This window comes from Pezoporus wallicus, unplaced genomic scaffold (genome assembly GCF_028554395.1).
Source record: "Pezoporus wallicus isolate ANWC-B61680 ecotype Strahan unplaced genomic scaffold, APGP_CSIRO_Pwel_v1 contig_14269, whole genome shotgun sequence".
NCBI classification, from domain to species: domain Eukaryota; kingdom Metazoa; phylum Chordata; class Aves; order Psittaciformes; family Psittacidae; genus Pezoporus; species Pezoporus wallicus.
The window spans coordinates 92,820-107,941 of record NW_026637619.1 but is presented as its reverse complement, the minus strand read 5'-3'; the positions used below and the strand labels follow the sequence as shown (position 1 = coordinate 107,941).

The 15,122-nt window shown below is 65.9% G+C and overlaps 4 protein-coding genes across 7 annotated transcripts; all 4 read left to right on the top strand.

Moving 5' to 3' along the window:
* Window positions 1-413: 413 nt before the first annotated feature.
* On the top strand, window positions 414-2,407 carry LOC130597830 (tubulin alpha-1B chain-like). Its single transcript, XM_057406722.1, has 3 exons — window positions 414-651; window positions 725-873; window positions 1,208-2,407. Exons 1-3 carry the CDS (start codon window positions 531-533, stop codon window positions 2,186-2,188), a joined length of 1,251 nt encoding a protein of 416 aa, XP_057262705.1. The 5' UTR covers window positions 414-530; the 3' UTR covers window positions 2,189-2,407.
* Window positions 2,408-2,792: 385 nt separating this feature from the next.
* Window positions 2,793-7,263, top strand: LMBR1L (limb development membrane protein 1 like). 4 transcript variants are annotated; one of them, XM_057406718.1, is made up of 17 exons: window positions 2,828-2,914; window positions 3,965-4,049; window positions 4,242-4,278; window positions 4,383-4,522; window positions 4,619-4,722; window positions 4,787-4,913; window positions 5,026-5,094; window positions 5,246-5,310; window positions 5,417-5,492; window positions 5,593-5,676; window positions 5,846-5,922; window positions 6,005-6,082; window positions 6,160-6,233; window positions 6,311-6,401; window positions 6,530-6,596; window positions 6,676-6,837; window positions 6,930-7,083. In XM_057406718.1, the coding sequence occupies exons 1-17, from the start codon at window positions 2,843-2,845 to the stop codon at window positions 6,986-6,988; spliced, it is 1,467 nt and encodes a 488-aa protein (XP_057262701.1). In that variant the 5' UTR covers window positions 2,828-2,842; the 3' UTR covers window positions 6,989-7,083. The 4 variants fall into 4 exon arrangements, 3 of the variants coding, with proteins under 3 accessions (XP_057262699.1, XP_057262701.1, XP_057262700.1); XM_057406716.1 differs by lacking the exon at window positions 6,311-6,401 and having other exon boundaries at window positions 2,793-2,914; window positions 6,157-6,310; window positions 6,930-7,263; XM_057406717.1 differs by lacking the exon at window positions 6,311-6,401 and having other exon boundaries at window positions 6,160-6,310; window positions 6,930-7,263.
* A 1,648-nt stretch (window positions 7,264-8,911) lies between these two features.
* On the top strand, window positions 8,912-12,334 carry DHH (desert hedgehog signaling molecule). Its single transcript, XM_057406719.1, has 3 exons — window positions 8,912-9,511; window positions 10,703-10,964; window positions 11,552-12,334. The coding sequence occupies exons 1-3, from the start codon at window positions 9,200-9,202 to the stop codon at window positions 12,211-12,213; spliced, it is 1,236 nt and encodes a 411-aa protein (XP_057262702.1). The 5' UTR covers window positions 8,912-9,199; the 3' UTR covers window positions 12,214-12,334.
* Window positions 12,335-13,321: 987 nt separating this feature from the next.
* Window positions 13,322-14,834, top strand: RHEBL1 (RHEB like 1). The gene is made up of 8 exons (XM_057406721.1): window positions 13,322-13,403; window positions 13,687-13,758; window positions 13,942-14,009; window positions 14,091-14,173; window positions 14,259-14,315; window positions 14,387-14,434; window positions 14,520-14,607; window positions 14,688-14,834. Exons 1-8 carry the CDS (start codon window positions 13,352-13,354, stop codon window positions 14,775-14,777), a joined length of 558 nt encoding a protein of 185 aa, XP_057262704.1. The 5' UTR covers window positions 13,322-13,351; the 3' UTR covers window positions 14,778-14,834.
* The last annotated feature ends 288 nt before the right edge of the window (window positions 14,835-15,122 follow it).

Sequence of the window (15,122 nt, the reverse complement as noted above, 5' to 3'; positions counted from 1 at the left end):
CCACCACCGGCAGCTGGAATGCCGGGAGCAGGTGGCAGGCGCAGGGTGTGGCCGAGAATGTGCTTTAGGGGGACCATGGGGACCCCCCTGGTGACTGCGGGTCAATGGTGCAGCCTCCTCCCTGCTGCTGCGCCGGGAACTTCCTCCTCCTCTTCCTCCCGGCGCAGCCTCACCCCGGCCCTGTTGTAAGATGTCCTCCCCGCGCCATTTGGGAGCAGGCAAAGGCCTGATGCGGGTGATGGTGACCAAATGGTTGCTCCAGTTTCTCCCCAAACACGCATTTTGTCCCCTCCACCACACATAAAAGGACCCCCCAACATCCATCCCATAATGAGCTCCTGGCTTTCAATTGGATCTGCCCGGAGCTGCGACACAACCACTGCTGGGGCTGAGCATGGCAGTGACTCCCCCCTGATGTGTCCCCGCAGCGCGAGTGCATCTCCATCCACGTTGGCCAAGCAGGCGTGCAGATCGGCAATGCCTGCTGGGAGCTGTACTGCCTGGAGCACGGCATCCAGCCCGACGGGCAGATGCCCAGTGACAAGACCATCGGTGGCGGGGACGACTCCTTCAACACCTTCTTCAGCGAGACGGGTGCCGGCAAGCACGTGCCCCGTGCTGTCTTCGTGGACCTGGAGCCCACGGTGATCGGTGAGTGTGGGCCGGGGCTGGGGAGGGGTCCGGACTTCACAGGCCAACAGACGCTAACGGGCTCTCCCCACAGATGAGGTGCGCACGGGGACATACCGGCAGCTCTTCCACCCCGAGCAGCTCATCACGGGCAAGGAGGATGCGGCCAACAACTATGCCCGTGGGCACTACACCATCGGGAAGGAGATCATCGACCTGGTCCTAGATCGCATCCGCAAGCTGGTGCGTACCAACCTGGGTGGGATAAGCCCCTCCCCCCTCCTCCTGGGCTTTGAATCCCCTTCAGGACCCAGCAAGCTCCAGACAGGAAGGTAGAGCTGCCCTGGGAATGCAATGTGGGGAATACAGCTTATTTGTACTCTTACTTATTTCATCCTTTTAGTAAGGTCTTGGAGGTTTCTGTTTGAATCTCTGTTTTTTCTTGACCAACTGGTTATGAGCAGTGTCCCAAAAGCAGACGTCCTTGGGTGAATATTTGCCATCCTGGGTGACTTGGTAGCCACTTAAACCCAGAATTACTGATGGATCAGTCTTATTTCCTTTTCCCTTCTTCCAGGCTGACCAGTGCACAGGGCTGCAGGGTTTCCTGGTCTTCCACAGCTTTGGGGGTGGCACCGGCTCAGGCTTCACCTCCCTGCTCATGGAGCGCCTCTCTGTCGACTATGGCAAGAAGTCCAAGCTGGAGTTCTCCATCTACCCGGCCCCACAGGTCTCCACGGCCGTGGTGGAGCCCTACAACTCCATCCTCACCACCCACACCACCCTGGAGCACTCCGACTGTGCCTTCATGGTGGACAACGAGGCCATCTATGACATCTGCCGCCGCAACCTGGACATCGAGAGGCCCACCTACACCAACCTAAACCGCCTCATCAGCCAGATCGTGTCCTCCATCACAGCCTCCCTGCGCTTTGATGGGGCCCTGAATGTCGACCTGACGGAGTTCCAGACCAACCTGGTGCCGTACCCCCGCATCCACTTCCCTCTGGCCACCTATGCCCCTGTCATCTCAGCTGAGAAGGCTTACCATGAGCAGCTCTCAGTGGCTGAGATCACCAACGCCTGCTTTGAGCCGGCCAACCAGATGGTGAAGTGCGACCCGCGGCACGGCAAGTACATGGCGTGCTGCCTGCTGTACCGCGGGGACGTGGTGCCCAAGGATGTCAATGCCGCCATCGCCACCATCAAGACCAAGCGTAGCATCCAGTTTGTGGACTGGTGCCCCACCGGTTTCAAGGTGGGCATCAACTACCAGCCCCCGACGGTGGTGCCCGGCGGGGACCTGGCCAAGGTGCAGCGCGCGGTGTGCATGCTGAGCAACACCACGGCCATCGCCGAGGCCTGGGCCCGCCTGGACCACAAGTTCGACCTGATGTACGCCAAGAGAGCCTTTGTGCACTGGTATGTGGGGGAGGGCATGGAGGAGGGTGAGTTCTCAGAGGCCCGGGAGGACATGGCTGCGCTGGAGAAGGATTACGAGGAGGTGGGGGTGGATTCTGTGGAAGGGGAGGGAGAGGAGGAAGGGGAGGAATACTGAACGCCAGGTTCCTTCTGTCGCTGTAGCATGTCCACAAAATGTCTGCTTCAAACACTGCAGCTTCCTTGTGCACTGGGTGGGGTCCAGCCCTGCGAGGGGGGGGGCCTGCGCTGCTCCAGGCTCATGTTCTCCAGTGAGATCATGTCGATTTTCCATGTGTCTGTACCATGTCTGTGAATAAAAGGCTTTAAGAGAGGCTGCCCCTGTGTTGGATACAAACCCTCTGTGTCAGCGCCTGGCCCCAGACCATGGGAACAGACTGTCCCTATTGTCTGCCCAGCCAGGGGCTGGGAATGATGGGGCTCCTGCTGGGTGCTGTGCTCTGCATAGCCCTTATGCTCCTCTTCTCCCTTGGTGCTATGGGGTGGGAAGGGTGCCCTGGGCTCCCTCCAGAGCTGCCTCGGCTCAACCAATGAGAGGCTCTGCTTCCACCAATGAGAGGCGCTTCATTTACTCCCCGGGCCAATGGGCGGGAAGGGGCGGGGCCTAGCGGGGCTCTTTCGGGACGTGGGGGCACGGATACATTGTAACGAGGTACCGGACGTGGAGGGCGGGGTCAGGCGCGGCGCTCCTCGGGGTAGCGTCGGTAGCACCGGGTGCTGCTGCCCGTCCCGCCCCGTCCCGCCGCCGCTGGCCCGGCCATGCTGCCACACCATGGCCTCTACGGAGCAGGACGCGCTGGCCCTGCGGGAGCAGCTCTTCCATGAGCGGGTCCGCGAGTGCATCGTGAGTACGAGGGCTCCGCGGTGAGGGGCGGGGGAATGGGCCCGGTGTGGCAAGGAGCTGCGGGTAGGGTCTCGGAGCCCGGAGTCCCCCGCTTTGGAAGGGCGGTAGCTCTGCGGCTCGGCTGGCGCTGTGCCCCACACCCTGCCCTTATCAGTGCCAAAGCACTGTGGGCTGCCATGTGCCCCATGGATAGAGGGTCCCGGTCTGGGCCGTGACCTTGCACCCCGATGTGACCTCTCTATTGGCCCTGTCCCGGAGGCAATGAAGTTGCTGGAGCCCCGGTGCTGGGCCATGCCTGCCCCACCAGAGAGTCCCTGGGAGAGTGCCAGGGTGCAGTGTGTTAGACCCGGGCAAGGCCCCTGGCTCTGTCACTGCCCCCGGGCCAACACTTGGTGTCACCAGGAAGGAGCCTCCCCAGAACATAGGCACAATGCAGGGAGGCTAGGCCTCTGTCTCAGGTCCTGCTCTGCTGCAGTGGGCTCTGGGATGGGGATGACACGGGTGTCCTCGGCCCAGTGTCTCCTGAGGGTCCTCCAGGATGAGGAGGTGTCAGGGACCACCTTGGCCAGGAGCTTCCCAAACCCACCCTGAGGAACTCTTGGTTCAGCACAGCCAGTGTGGAGCTCATCCAGCCCGACCTCCCTGGGTGCAGGAGGTGTTGGGGGTCCCTGGGTGCAAGCAGGGACGGGAGAACCCTCTGGACTGGGCCACCTCCTGGGGCTCCCTGTGCCCCCACCAGCTGTGCTGCAGGTGCCCCGCTCCACCCGTGCCAAGGTGGCAGGTTCAGGAGACCTTTCCCTGTGCTGCTGCGTACCTGTCGGGATGAAAGGTCACCGCATTCCCCGCATGCCGCAAGCAGGGGCAGCAGCGCTACTGCAGCGGCCCTGGTGCCTGCTTCAAGGCTGCTCCTATGGCGCTGGAGCCGGCGGGGCAGGAGCTGTGGGCTCCAGCCTGTCCTGAGTCCCCCGGTCTGGGTGCTGTGGCAGCCTGTGGGCACCCATGGGTGAGCCCCCATCCCTGCCTGCACTGCCTGCACTCCTCTGCCTGCAGATCTGCACCCTGCTCTTCACCAGCCTCTACATCCTCTGCCACTTCATTATAACCCACTTCAAGAAGCACACGGACTTCGCAGCAGGTAGGAGAGTGGGAGCTGCTGGAGCTGTGTTCAGCCTCCCCAGGGCTTGTTCCTCATCACCCCCCCGGGAACCCTGGGTGCAATGGGACAGGAGCAGAGCCCAGACCACCCCAAGAGGGTTTCTGCAGCACTGGGATGGGCAGGAGTGAAGCCTCCCTCAGCCCAAATGGTTTGGGATGTTCCCCTCTTCAGAGCACGATGATGAGGATGCTGCTGTCAACAGGATCGCGTAAGTTCCTGCCCATCTGACGCTTCCTCCTGAGCTGGGATACCAGGGCCCCCCATCCTGTGGTGTCTGGTGACCATGGGAGCTGACATTGGTCGCACCCACAGGCTGGGGCTTTGCACCTTCACCCTGGCTGTGGCACTGGGTGCTGTCCTCCTCCTGCCCTTCTCCATCATCAGCAATGAGGTGCTGCTCTCCTTCCCCCGCAACTATTACATCCAGTGGCTCAATGGGTCCCTTGTCCATGGTGGGTGCACAGGGTGGCTGCAGGATGCCCCAAGGGCTGTGGGGCAGGGTCTTCCACCCCAGGAGCTCACCCCGCTCTTGTCTTCCTCTTCTCCAGGCCTCTGGAACTTGGTCTTCCTCTTCTCCAATCTGTCCCTTGTCTTCCTCATGCCCTTTGCCTACTTTTTCACCGAGTCCGAGGGCTTTGCAGGATCCAAGAAGGTGGGTGTGGTGTTCCCCCTTGTCCCCCCCTGTCCCCGGCCCCTCACTAACCCTGCTCCCACAGGGCATTATGGCCAGGGTGTACGAGACCTCAGTGGTGCTTCTGCTGCTGACGCTGCTGGTGCTGGGTATGGTCTGGGTGGCCTCTGCCATCATGGGCAACAACGCGGCCAGTCGTCAGTCACTCTATGGTGGGTGCAGCCGGAGTGCCTGGAGCTCATGGAGCTCCAGCAGGGCAGGACCAGGCCTTGAAGGGAAGAAGAGATACCTGGTGCAGCTGGCCTGACCCTGCCATGTCCACAGACCTCTGGGAATACTACCTGCCCTACCTCTACTCCTGCATCTCGCTCTTTGGAGTGCTGCTGCTGCTGCGTGAGTCCTGGGTTGTGGCATGTTCTGGGCTGGGTGCTGGTCCCATGGGTGCCTGGCTGGGTGCAGGGTCCAGCCCTTATCCCGGCCTGTTATGGGGGTGCAGGGAGGGGTAAGATGCTGGGTCCCCCCTCATCCTCTCCTCTCACTGCAGTGTGCACCCCCTTTGGCCTCTCCACCATGTTTACTGTCATGGGGCAGCTGCTGGTGAAGCCCTGGGTAAGGTGTTGTGACCCCCCCGGGGGTGCCTGGTCCCACATCCCGGGTGCAGGGTGCACCCACCCCCCTCCTGCCTGCTGCTCATGGGCTCCTCACCCATCCCCAGCTCCTGGAAGACCTGGACGAGCAGTTGAGCTGCACAAGGCTGGAGGAAGCCACTGTGTCCCGCAGGATCTGCTCTGGTGGGTGCCCAGCACAGACACTAACCTGGGGGGGGGGGAGCTCTCAGCGTGGATGGGGGCCCCTCTGCCCTCCAGCCCCTCAGCATCTCCTCCCTGGCAGGTAAAGCTTCCTGCTGGCTCAACTTGAACATAGAGCTGCTGCAGGAGCAGCTCTTCACCATCCGGAGCAAGAGGCGGAAGCTGGGTGAGGAGCCTGAGGGAGAACCAGCTCCCTCCAGCTTGGCACTGGGAGCACCAGTTCCCCGAGAGGGTGGGAACTGTAACCCCCTGTACTGACACCCATCAATCTGCTGCCCTGAGCTGGGGTTTGTGCTCCCCTCTCACTCCTCTCATATCCCCCCCCCCCCCCCCAGAGCTGCGGCACCAAGCATCTCCCTGGCAGAGGAACCTGGGCTACCCCCTGGCCATGCTGGGCCTCCTGGCGCTGACTGTGAGTGTCCCTGTGCGCCAGGGGAGCTGAAGCTCGTCCTGGTTGCCCCCAACCATCCTCAACCCCTCCCTGCTCCTCTCAGGGCACCTCTGTGCTCATCGTCTGCTTCCATGTCCTGGAGCTGATGCTGGATGATGCCGTGATGCCACGGGGCATCCAGGTACTCGGGGGAGATGATGGGATGGAGAAGAGTGTGTCCTATGGGATCGGTCCCACAATCTCCTCCTCTCCCAGCAGGACACCTCCCTTGGCCGGGTCTCCTTCTCCATCTTCGGCTCCTTTGGAGCTGCCCTCCAGGTCATCCTCATCCTGTATCCTTCCAGCGGGCACTTGTGGCCCCAGCGCTGTCCCCAGGGTTGCCCGTTCTCCTCCTTAACACCCCTCGCAGGTACCTGATGGTCTCCTCTGTTGTGGGCTTCTACAGCTCTCCGCTGTTCACCCGCCTGCTTCCAGTGCGCCAGGACACCCCTCTCACCAAGGTGGGAACAATGGGCTTTCTGTGTGTGTCCCCATCCAGATACCACAGGCACAGAGTCCCTATGGGGCTCCAGCACTGGGTCCGCGTTCCCCAGCACTGCCCTCCCGAACTCTCCTTTCCCTGCCTCAGATCATCGGGAACTGCGTCTCACTGCTGGTGCTCAGCTCGGCCCTGCCTGTCTTCTCCAGGACACTGGGTGAGTCCTGTGGGGGGAACTAGGGTGAGCCCAGCCCTGGGTGTCCCCACATGCCCTGACTACCCCCTGCCCCACGCAGGGATCACCCGTTTCGACCTCCTGGGGGACTTTGGCCGCTTCAACTGGTTGGGGAACTTCTACATCGTGTTCCTGTACAACATGGGCTTCGCGGCCCTCACCACCCTCTGCCTGGTCAAGAGGGTGTCATGGGCCGTCCAGGCCGAGCTCATCCACGCCTTCGGTGAGGGGGGGACACGGGGCTGGGGTGGGAGTTGTGTACTGTCTTCCCCCCCGCGCCCCGCGCCCCGCCTCTTACCCTCTCCCTCTGCCCAGGTCTGCACAAGCTGCCTCTGCCTATGCCGTGCTCCCGGCGCCTCACCCAGCCCTGCTAGTGCTGGGGACAGGGACGTGCCACCCTCTGTCACTGCACGGTCCCAATGGTGCTTCAGGGACATTGGAGCCCCCCCGGGGAGGGCTGAGGCTCTGCAGGGGGGAGCTGCCCGTTTCCAGCTGCGTTGCTGAGCCTTGGCCTTGAGCCGCGTCCTTGTCACAGCCTGCCCTGGAGCTGCGCTGGCAGCAGCTCCCCCCTGTCCCGTTTACATACCTCATGTAAAAGCATCATAGAGTCACTATGAGGAGGGTCGCGTGGTCCCTCCATGCCCAGAATCACCCCGTGTCACACTAGGGGGGGACACTGGTTGTCCTCCAACTCCAGGCCTTTGGCCTCCCCAAGGGAGGAGCGGGGCTGGGGTTGAGCCCCCCATGGTGTGATGAGTCTGTCAGGTCTCTGTTACCATCGAACTTGGTTGGAGCAATAAAGAGTCTCCTTTTTTTTTGTACAGAAATACCTACATTTGCAGGGGTTTATTTACCCTGAGCCCGGGGGGGGAGGGGGGGGGGCTGCCCGTGAGGGGCCTCAATCCTGCCCATGCTCCCTCAATATTGAGCTTCATCCTGGCTGGGGTTAAGGAGCTCCTTCGAGGTAGAGCTGAAGTTGGGAGCAGCAGCCTTGGGGGGCACCGACCGCTTTGGGGTGCGGGAAGGGATGGTCTGAGGGGCCCGGGGGGGGTCGGTCCCTGCCCCCCTGGGCTGGGGGTGTCATGCAGCTGAAGAGGAAACTGCCCCAGGAACTGGTTTCCCCCCCCACCCATCCTGCCCTGGCTGGGGCTGAGCCAGGGCGACCCCCCCCCGCGGGGCTGGGGGGTCCGGCCCCCCCCGCGACCCCCCCACCCGGCCGGGGCCGGGCAGGAAGCGCAGGAAGCCTGCTTTATATTGCAGGAAATGAGGCCATCGGTGCCCGCGATTTCCCCGCGACCTGCTCCGCTCCCAGTCACCCCGGGCTGGCACTGGGGCAGCAGCAGGGGGCCGGGCCCAACCCCCCCGGCCCCTTCCCAACCCTCCACCACCCTGCTGCTGCCTTGCTGCCTCCTGCCCTCGACGGAGTCCCGGCATCTTTGGGTGCTTCTCCGCGGTGTTGGGGGATGCTGGGGGGCACGAACGCAGTCCCGAGGAGGGCAAGGTCCTGGCGCGGGGTGAGGGGAGCTGCTTCTGGAGGTGCCTCCGTTCCTGGGAGAGCGAGGTCCCAGCCCCGGGGGTGCCTCCATCCCCGCCGACCCGGTCCCGGCGGGGGAACTCTGTCCCGGGGCACGGACAGTCCGTGCGGGGCAGGGCAGCGCGGCGGGGGCGGCCCCGGGGGATGTGGCCGCAGTTGCCGCCGCTCTCGGGGGCCGGGTCCGAGGCGGGGCTGCCCAGGACCGGAGCCGAGCGGTCGCAGGTGGGAACAGCCGGCCTAGGCAGCGCTCGGTGCAGACCGGCACCCAGGGGAGCCGGTACCGGGGCTCTGCCAGGAGCGGGCACCGGTACCGGGGGTCGGACTGAACACGGGGTCCGGGGCATTGCCAGGAAGCAGGTCCCGGGAGCGGGGCTGTGCCAGGGAGCGGAGCAGGTGCCTGTACCGGCGGTGCAGCGTTAGAATAACGGGTGTCCCCGGTAAGAGGAGCAGCCGGGACCGGGGCAGGCGCCAGGAGAGGGGGCGTCCCGGTCCCGAGAGGCGGTGACAGGATAGGAGAAGGGTCCCGGGACCAGAAGCGCCGCGTTGCGACCGGAATAAGGGTGTCTCGGTACCGGAGGGCCGTGCGGGGAGCGGAGAGAGGAGCCGCTACCAGAGAGCAGGGCTCAGCCGGCAAGAGGAGGCGAGTTCGGGGCGAGGGGCGCCGGTGCCTGGTGCCCGGTACCGGGACGAAGCGGGAGGAGCACGTTCCCCGGGGCTCGGTCTGTGTCGAGGGGTGCGGCGCCAGGCGCGAGGGTGACGGGCCCCTGGGTGCGGAGCCGGCTGCGGGGGCGCCGTCCCGGTGCCCGGGTGCTGCGCCCCCAGTGGGTGGCGGCACCGGGGAGGGCGGGGGGGTCAATCGTTCCGGGCGGCCGCGGATCCCTCAGCGGCGACGGGGCCGTGGGTGTGAGAAGGAAACGGCACCGACCCGCCCCTGGCACCGCGACCCTCTAAAAGCCCCGGGGCCGCCCCAGCGGGACCATGCCCCCCCCGGCCGCCCGTGCCCCCGGCGACTGAGCGGGGCCGGTGTCGGCAGCGGGGGTCGGTGGCCAGGATGCCCCGGCGGAGCCCGCTCGCCCTTGGCCTGCTCGGCCTCGCCGCCTGCCTGCTGACCGCACCGGCGCTGGGCTGCGGGCCGGGCCGGGGCCCGGTGGGGCGGCGGCGGCTGGGGCGGAGGCAGCTCTCGCCGCTGCTCTACAAGCAGTTCGTGCCCAACGTGCCCGAGCAGACGCTGGGGGCGAGCGGGAAGGCGGAGGGCAAAGTGCTGCGGGGCTCGGAGCGCTTCAGGGACCTGGTGCCCAACTACAACCCCGACATCATCTTCAAGGACGAGGAGAACACGGGCGCGGACCGGCTCATGACCGAGGTGGGGGCTGCGCCCGGTCCGGCCTCGCTCCCGGGGGTACGGGGACGTGCTGGCGGCGGGGAGGCGGGTGGGAGCGCAGCGATCCTCCCCTGGCGGCACCGACCCTCCCGGGGTGCAGGGTCCGACCCACCTCGGGGCCGGCAGCACTAGCGGCCCGGGACGATGGTGCGGTCACACCGCGCTGGGCATTAAGGAGCCGCCGTCGGGGATTAACGGGGCGGTGCCGGTGGGGCGGGCAGCGGGGAGGGGGCGGCCCCGGTAACCGTGTGCCCGGGGCGGGGTGAGGGGAATCCAGGGCGCCGAGAGCCCGGGATGCGCCGCGCCTCGCCCCGCCGGGATGCTCACGGTTGCCATGGCGAGGGCCGGCTCCGCGGTCGCCATGGAGATTTGGGATGCTGCGAGTGGTCCAGGCGGCGGCGGCGGCGGCTCCCGCGGGCCGGGGCGGCGGGGCCGGGGCGGCAAGGCCGGGGCGCGGGGCCGCCCCGGGGTGCGGGCGGCTGAAAGGGCCCTTTGTGGCCGCTCCGGCATTCCCGGAGCCTGAGGTCAGCTCCGGGCTGGAAGGAGCCCATTGTCGCCGGGCCGGGCCGGGCCGGGCACATTCCTGCCCCCCCGCCGCTGCCGCCCCCCCGGCCCCACTCTCCCGGGAGCCGCTTTATTGCACGGGGGAGCAGGGGGACCGGGCTGCGAAGGGACGCTGTGACCTCACCGGACTGGGGGAGCTCTGAGCCCCACAGCCCATGCCAGTGCTGCCTTGGAGCCCTCACCATCACCTCGGCTCTGGGCACTGGGTCCGAGCCCCCCGGTGCACCCCCTCCAAGCCGGCGCTGAGCTCCCCACAGTGCTGCTCAGGGACTCAGGCTTCAGGGTCTGCTGCACCCCCATCTCTGCCCCACAGCTCCCCCGTGTTAATCAGTCACGGCCAGTGCTGCGGGGAAGGTGACACCATCCCTGTCCGCATCCCGTCCCCTGCCCGTTCTGCCTGGCTGCCTGCACACCACGGGACCGCAGGGCATGTTAATGTTTAACCTGCACCCTGGCGGGAGGAAGGCATCTCTGCTGTGCCCGTTTCTGTGCCCATGGGGGCCTGTTCGAGATCTCCCCAAGCCTCTGCAGGCCTGGTGTCCATCTGTGTTTGTGGTACCTGGCACTGCCAGGGGCTTGGGGTGACACCTGTGCTGGTCCCCCCGGCAGCGCTGCAAGGAGCGGGTGAACTCTTTGGCCATCGCAGTGATGAACATGTGGCCTGGGGTGAAGCTGCGGGTGACAGAGGGCTGGGATGAGGACGGGCACCACCTCCCTGACTCCCTGCACTACGAGGGCCGTGCACTGGACATCACCACATCCGACCGGGACCGGCACAAGTATGGCATGCTGGCACGCCTGGCCGTGGAAGCCGGCTTCGACTGGGTCTACTATGAGTCCAAGGCGCACATCCACGTCTCTGTTAGAGCAGGTACCACATAGGTAGGGGGGCTGCCATCCCCATCAGCATCACAGCCCCTCAGCTTCCTCTGCTTCCCCTTGGCATCCCTGAAACATGTGGGATGCAGCCCTGCTCTGGTTTGTGTCCAGCACCAGTGGGTTCAGCCCATGTCTGGCCCCCAGCCCTGCAGCCTCACTGCTTCCAGCCCCATAGCCCTGCAGCTCCCAGCCCCACAGCTCCCAGCCCTTGCAGCCCAACAGCTCCCAGCCCCACTGCTCCCAGCCCCGCAGCCCCACTGCTCCCAGTCCCACAGCCCCGCAGCCGCTCCAGCCGCCAACCCCCATCCGGCCCAGAAATGACAATCGACAGAAAGTGAAAGTGCCCGTAAATGTCACCGTCGCCAGCCCCGAACAAAGGGCGTCAGTGCAGGGCGGACAAAGGGGCCCTGCAGCGCCCCGGGAGCAGCGCAGGAACTGGGGGTGTTCGGAAAATACCGGCTTTGTTCCGGGGGTGGTTTTGGGGACGGACGGGGCGGGGGGTGGCTCCATTCGTGGCCATTTCCCTTGTGGAGGTGGCCAGCGGGGACAGGGCACCCACGGCTTTCCCCACCCACCCAGATAACTCGCTGGCCATCCGTACCGGCGGCTGCTTCCCAGGCCACGCCACCGTGACGCTGCAGAGCGGCGAGCGCCGAGGCTTGGCTGACCTGCGCCAGGGCGACTGGATCCTGGGTGCGGAGCCGGGTGGGCGCCTGGTGCCCACCGAGGTTCTGCTCTTTCTTGACCGTGATCTGGACCAACGTGCCTCCTTTGTGGCCATCGAAACGGCCAGCCCTGCGCGCCGGCTGCTCCTCACCCCGTCCCACCTCGTTTTTGCGGCCCGGGGGGCGGCCAACGCCACCTTCCTGCCCGTCTTTGCCCGCCGTGTGCGCCCTGGGGACGCGGTGCTGGCCCATGGGGCTGGTGGGCAGGGGCTGCGCCCTGCGCGGGTGCTGCGGGTCTCAAGGGAGGACGGCGTTGGGGTCTTTGCCCCGCTCACCTCCCACGGGACCCTGCTGGTCAATGGGGTGCTGGCATCCTGCTACGCTGTCCTGGAGAGCCACCGCTGGGCCCATTGCGCCTTTGCCCCGCTCCGCCTCTTCCACGGGCTCCTCTCGTTGCTGCCGGTGCGCGCCGAGGCTGGGAACGGGACGGTGCCAGAGGCCGGGATGCACTGGTACTCCCGCCTGCTCTACCGCCTGGCTGGGGGAGTGCTTGGCCACGAGGCCCTGCAGGTATAGGGGGTCCCAGCCCCCCGCAGTCACTGCACTGCAGATCACGCTGCACACTGGAAATGGGGGGCTCCAGCCCTGGCCCTCCTTTGAACCCAGGGAGGAGGGATAGGGGTACCCCCGGCCCTGTGCGGAGGTTGGGGTGCCCTCAGCTCAGCTGAGGACAGGGTCTCTGGGATGGGGTGTTATGGGGTGGCCCAAGGACCTGGCCTCAAGCCGTCTCCTGTGTCCCAGAGCGCCCCTGCAGCACTGCCTGGTCCCTGAACACAGGACTCTGTGTGCTCTCCTGCTATTTATTACTTTATTAACCACTATGGCTGGGGCTGCTGCCTGTCGAGCCCAGGCTGGGCACCAACCAGACCCTGCCCCAGGGCTGGATCCAGCCCAGGGGATGCCAAATCCCATCTGGGGGATGCCGAATCCAGTCTGAGGGATGCCGGATCCAGCCTGGGGGATGCTGGATCCACCTGGGGGGTGCCGGGCCCGGCTCTAACCGTGCTAACCGCTAACTCGCTCTGCTTGAGAGGTCTATTTTTCTATTTATAAATGGTAATATAAGCGCTCCCGCCCGCGCCGCGGGGCAGGGCCCAGCCCGCTCCTAACCACGACTGTGTCAGAAACAGAGAACCCTGCTATTTAATTATTTGGGTAAATAAAGAGACTCTGTGGCCCTCGTGGAGCCCTGCCTGGGATTGGGGGGTGTCTGGGAATCCCGGTGAGCTGCGGCATTCCAGGGCATGGCGGTCCTGTGGTGGATGAGGCACCCCACCCCGAGTGCAGCCGCTGGGATGGGGGTCCCTGTGTCCGAGCATCCCTATGGCCGAGCGCGGGGGTCTAAGGGGCTGGAGGGTGGGGCACAGGACGCGTGTGCCACCATCCACGTGGCTCCGGCCGTTCCCTCCGGTTTTCATGAATGGAGCCCCAGCGCCCCGCGCGGCCTGCGGGCCCCGCCCCTTTCTCCTCCGCCTGGCCAATGAGAGCGGGCGGGCGGGAGGTGTTGTGGTCACGTGGAGCCGCCGGTGTAGTGGTGGTGGCACCGCCTCCCCGCGCCGCGGCAGGCGGTTTATAACGCTGGTTTCCGCGCCCGCCCGCGTGCCCCCCGCACACCCCCCCCCCCCCCCCCCCCCCCCCAGCCGTGGCTGGGGCCATGCCGCTGGTTCGCCACCGCAAAGTGCTCATCCTGGGGTACCGCGCCGTGGGTCAGTGCGGGCCGGGGAGCGCGGGGGGGGCTGTACCCCCCGGGGGGACCCTGCCCGGGGTGGTGGGGAGCGGGGCTGCCCCCATGGCACGGGGGTGCACCGGGGGGTTTCTGTAGAGGGCTCCGTGAGTGCTTCCTGCAGCCGCGAGGTCAGAGCACGACGGGTCCCCGCCCTGCGTTGGGGTTGTGAGGCCGTGCTTAGCTCAGACACCCCCTTCGGGACCCCCCGAGTCCCCCACGCCGTCCCCAGCCCTGTGCTTGTGTGTCCCCGTCCCCCCCCCCAGGCAAAACCTCCTTGGCCCATCAGTTCCTGGAGGGGAAGTTCGTGGAGTGCTACGAGCCCACGGTGGAGAGCAGTAAGTGTCACACTGCAGGGGGGGCCTCCCCTTCCTGCTGCCCCCGTGGGGTCGCGGGTGGTGGGGACTGATGTGTCCCCACTTGTGGACTGTGCCCCAAAGGGGGCTGAGACACCCTCGGAGCGTGGGGACGAGGGAGAAGTGGTACCAGGGAACCCCATTAACCTGGTGCCACCTCCGCAGCCTACGACAAGATGGTGGTGGTGGGCAAGGACGAGTTCCAGCTCCAGCTGGTGGACACGGCCGGGCAGGTAACGCTGAGAGCTGGCGGGTCCGGGGGGGTTCGAGGCTGCTGGACCTTGACCCCCCCGACCGGGCTCTGCCCTCCCCAGGACGAGTACAGCATCCTGCCCCACTCCTTCATCGTCGACATCCACGGCTACGTCCTGGTGTACTCGGTGACGTCCCTGCGGAGGTGAGGGGAGGACACGCGCCCCTCGGGGGGGGGGGGAATGACACTGGTGGGGGGCAGTGCCTGGATCTCCCCATCTTCTCCGCAGCTTCCAGGTGGTGAAGACCCTTCACAACAAGCTCTATGAGAGCCGGGGGAAGACGCGGTAGGTGCTGCCCCTCTTGGGGTGGGGGGCGTCCAGGCTGGGTCGGCCCCTCACCCTCCCTGTTCCCGCAGCATGCCCGTGGTGCTGGTGGGAAACAAGGCGGACCTGTCCCTGCAGAGGTAAGGGGGGGCTCTGGGAATCTTGTCCCCCTGTCCCCCCTCCCCAAGAAGCTGGTGCCATCCCACCTGCCCTCTGCTGTGTCAGCCACCGGGAAGTGAAGACAGATGAAGGGAAGAAGCTGGCGGAGTCTTGGGGGGCAATATTCCTCGAGTCCTCGGCCAAGGAGAGCCAGGTCTGGGGCACGGGAGGCAGTGCCCTCAGCCAGGGCTGGGTCCTCGCAGCGCTGGGGCTGATGTGTCCCCTCGTCCCCAGGTGACCAAGAGCATCTTTATGAAGATCATCGAGGAGATCGACCGAGTGGACAACTCCTACGGCACATCCACCAGCTGCCGCCTGATGTGACCCCCCCCCGGGACCTTCCCCTCTATCACGGCACAACGGCTCTGGGGCCACCTCATCCCACTTTGCACTATGGGACCCCCCACTTTGCACAGACTGGGGTGCACGAAGGGCTGGGTGTGGGGCAGGGGTCTATGTCCAAACCCCCCCCCCATGCACTGGGCACCGGGTGACTGCGGGTGCTGCCCCGGCTTGGGGCTGCGGGCCGGTCCTGCCACGCTCGGGGCAGTCGCGGCTGCGGGGCTGGAACAATTAAACTTTGTTTTGGCTGTGACCTCCCTCCCTCGGAAGCTAGGCTGGGGGGGCCTGCTCCCCCCGGGGTGCAGTGGGTGAGGGAGCCTGTGGGGA

Bases quoted from the DNA above. Each gene is read 5' to 3' on its own strand.
- LOC130597830 (XM_057406722.1), top strand. From the start codon at position 531: ATGCCCAGTGACAAGACCATCGGTGGCGGGGACGACTCCTTCAACACC. The intron at 652-724 runs GTGAGTGTGGGC...CTCTCCCCACAG, and splicing joins CCTGGAGCCCACGGTGATCG to ATGAGGTGCGCACGGGGACA. The intron at 874-1,207 runs GTGCGTACCAAC...CCCTTCTTCCAG, and splicing joins TAGATCGCATCCGCAAGCTG to GCTGACCAGTGCACAGGGCT.
- LMBR1L (XM_057406716.1), top strand. From the start codon at position 2,843: ATGGCCTCTACGGAGCAGGACGCGCTGGCCCTGCGGGAGCAGCTCTTC. The intron at 4,523-4,618 runs GTGGGTGCACAG...CCTCTTCTCCAG, and splicing joins CAATGGGTCCCTTGTCCATG to GCCTCTGGAACTTGGTCTTC. The intron at 6,083-6,156 runs GTACTCGGGGGA...CTCCTCTCCCAG, and splicing joins TGATGCCACGGGGCATCCAG to CAGGACACCTCCCTTGGCCG.
- DHH (XM_057406719.1), top strand. From the start codon at position 9,200: ATGCCCCGGCGGAGCCCGCTCGCCCTTGGCCTGCTCGGCCTCGCCGCC. The intron at 9,512-10,702 runs GTGGGGGCTGCG...TCCCCCCGGCAG, and splicing joins CGGACCGGCTCATGACCGAG to CGCTGCAAGGAGCGGGTGAA. The intron at 10,965-11,551 runs GTACCACATAGG...CCACCCACCCAG, and splicing joins CCACGTCTCTGTTAGAGCAG to ATAACTCGCTGGCCATCCGT.
- RHEBL1 (XM_057406721.1), top strand. From the start codon at position 13,352: ATGCCGCTGGTTCGCCACCGCAAAGTGCTCATCCTGGGGTACCGCGCC. The intron at 13,759-13,941 runs GTAAGTGTCACA...CCACCTCCGCAG, and splicing joins CGAGCCCACGGTGGAGAGCA to CCTACGACAAGATGGTGGTG. The intron at 14,435-14,519 runs GTAAGGGGGGGC...CTGCTGTGTCAG, and splicing joins GCGGACCTGTCCCTGCAGAG to CCACCGGGAAGTGAAGACAG.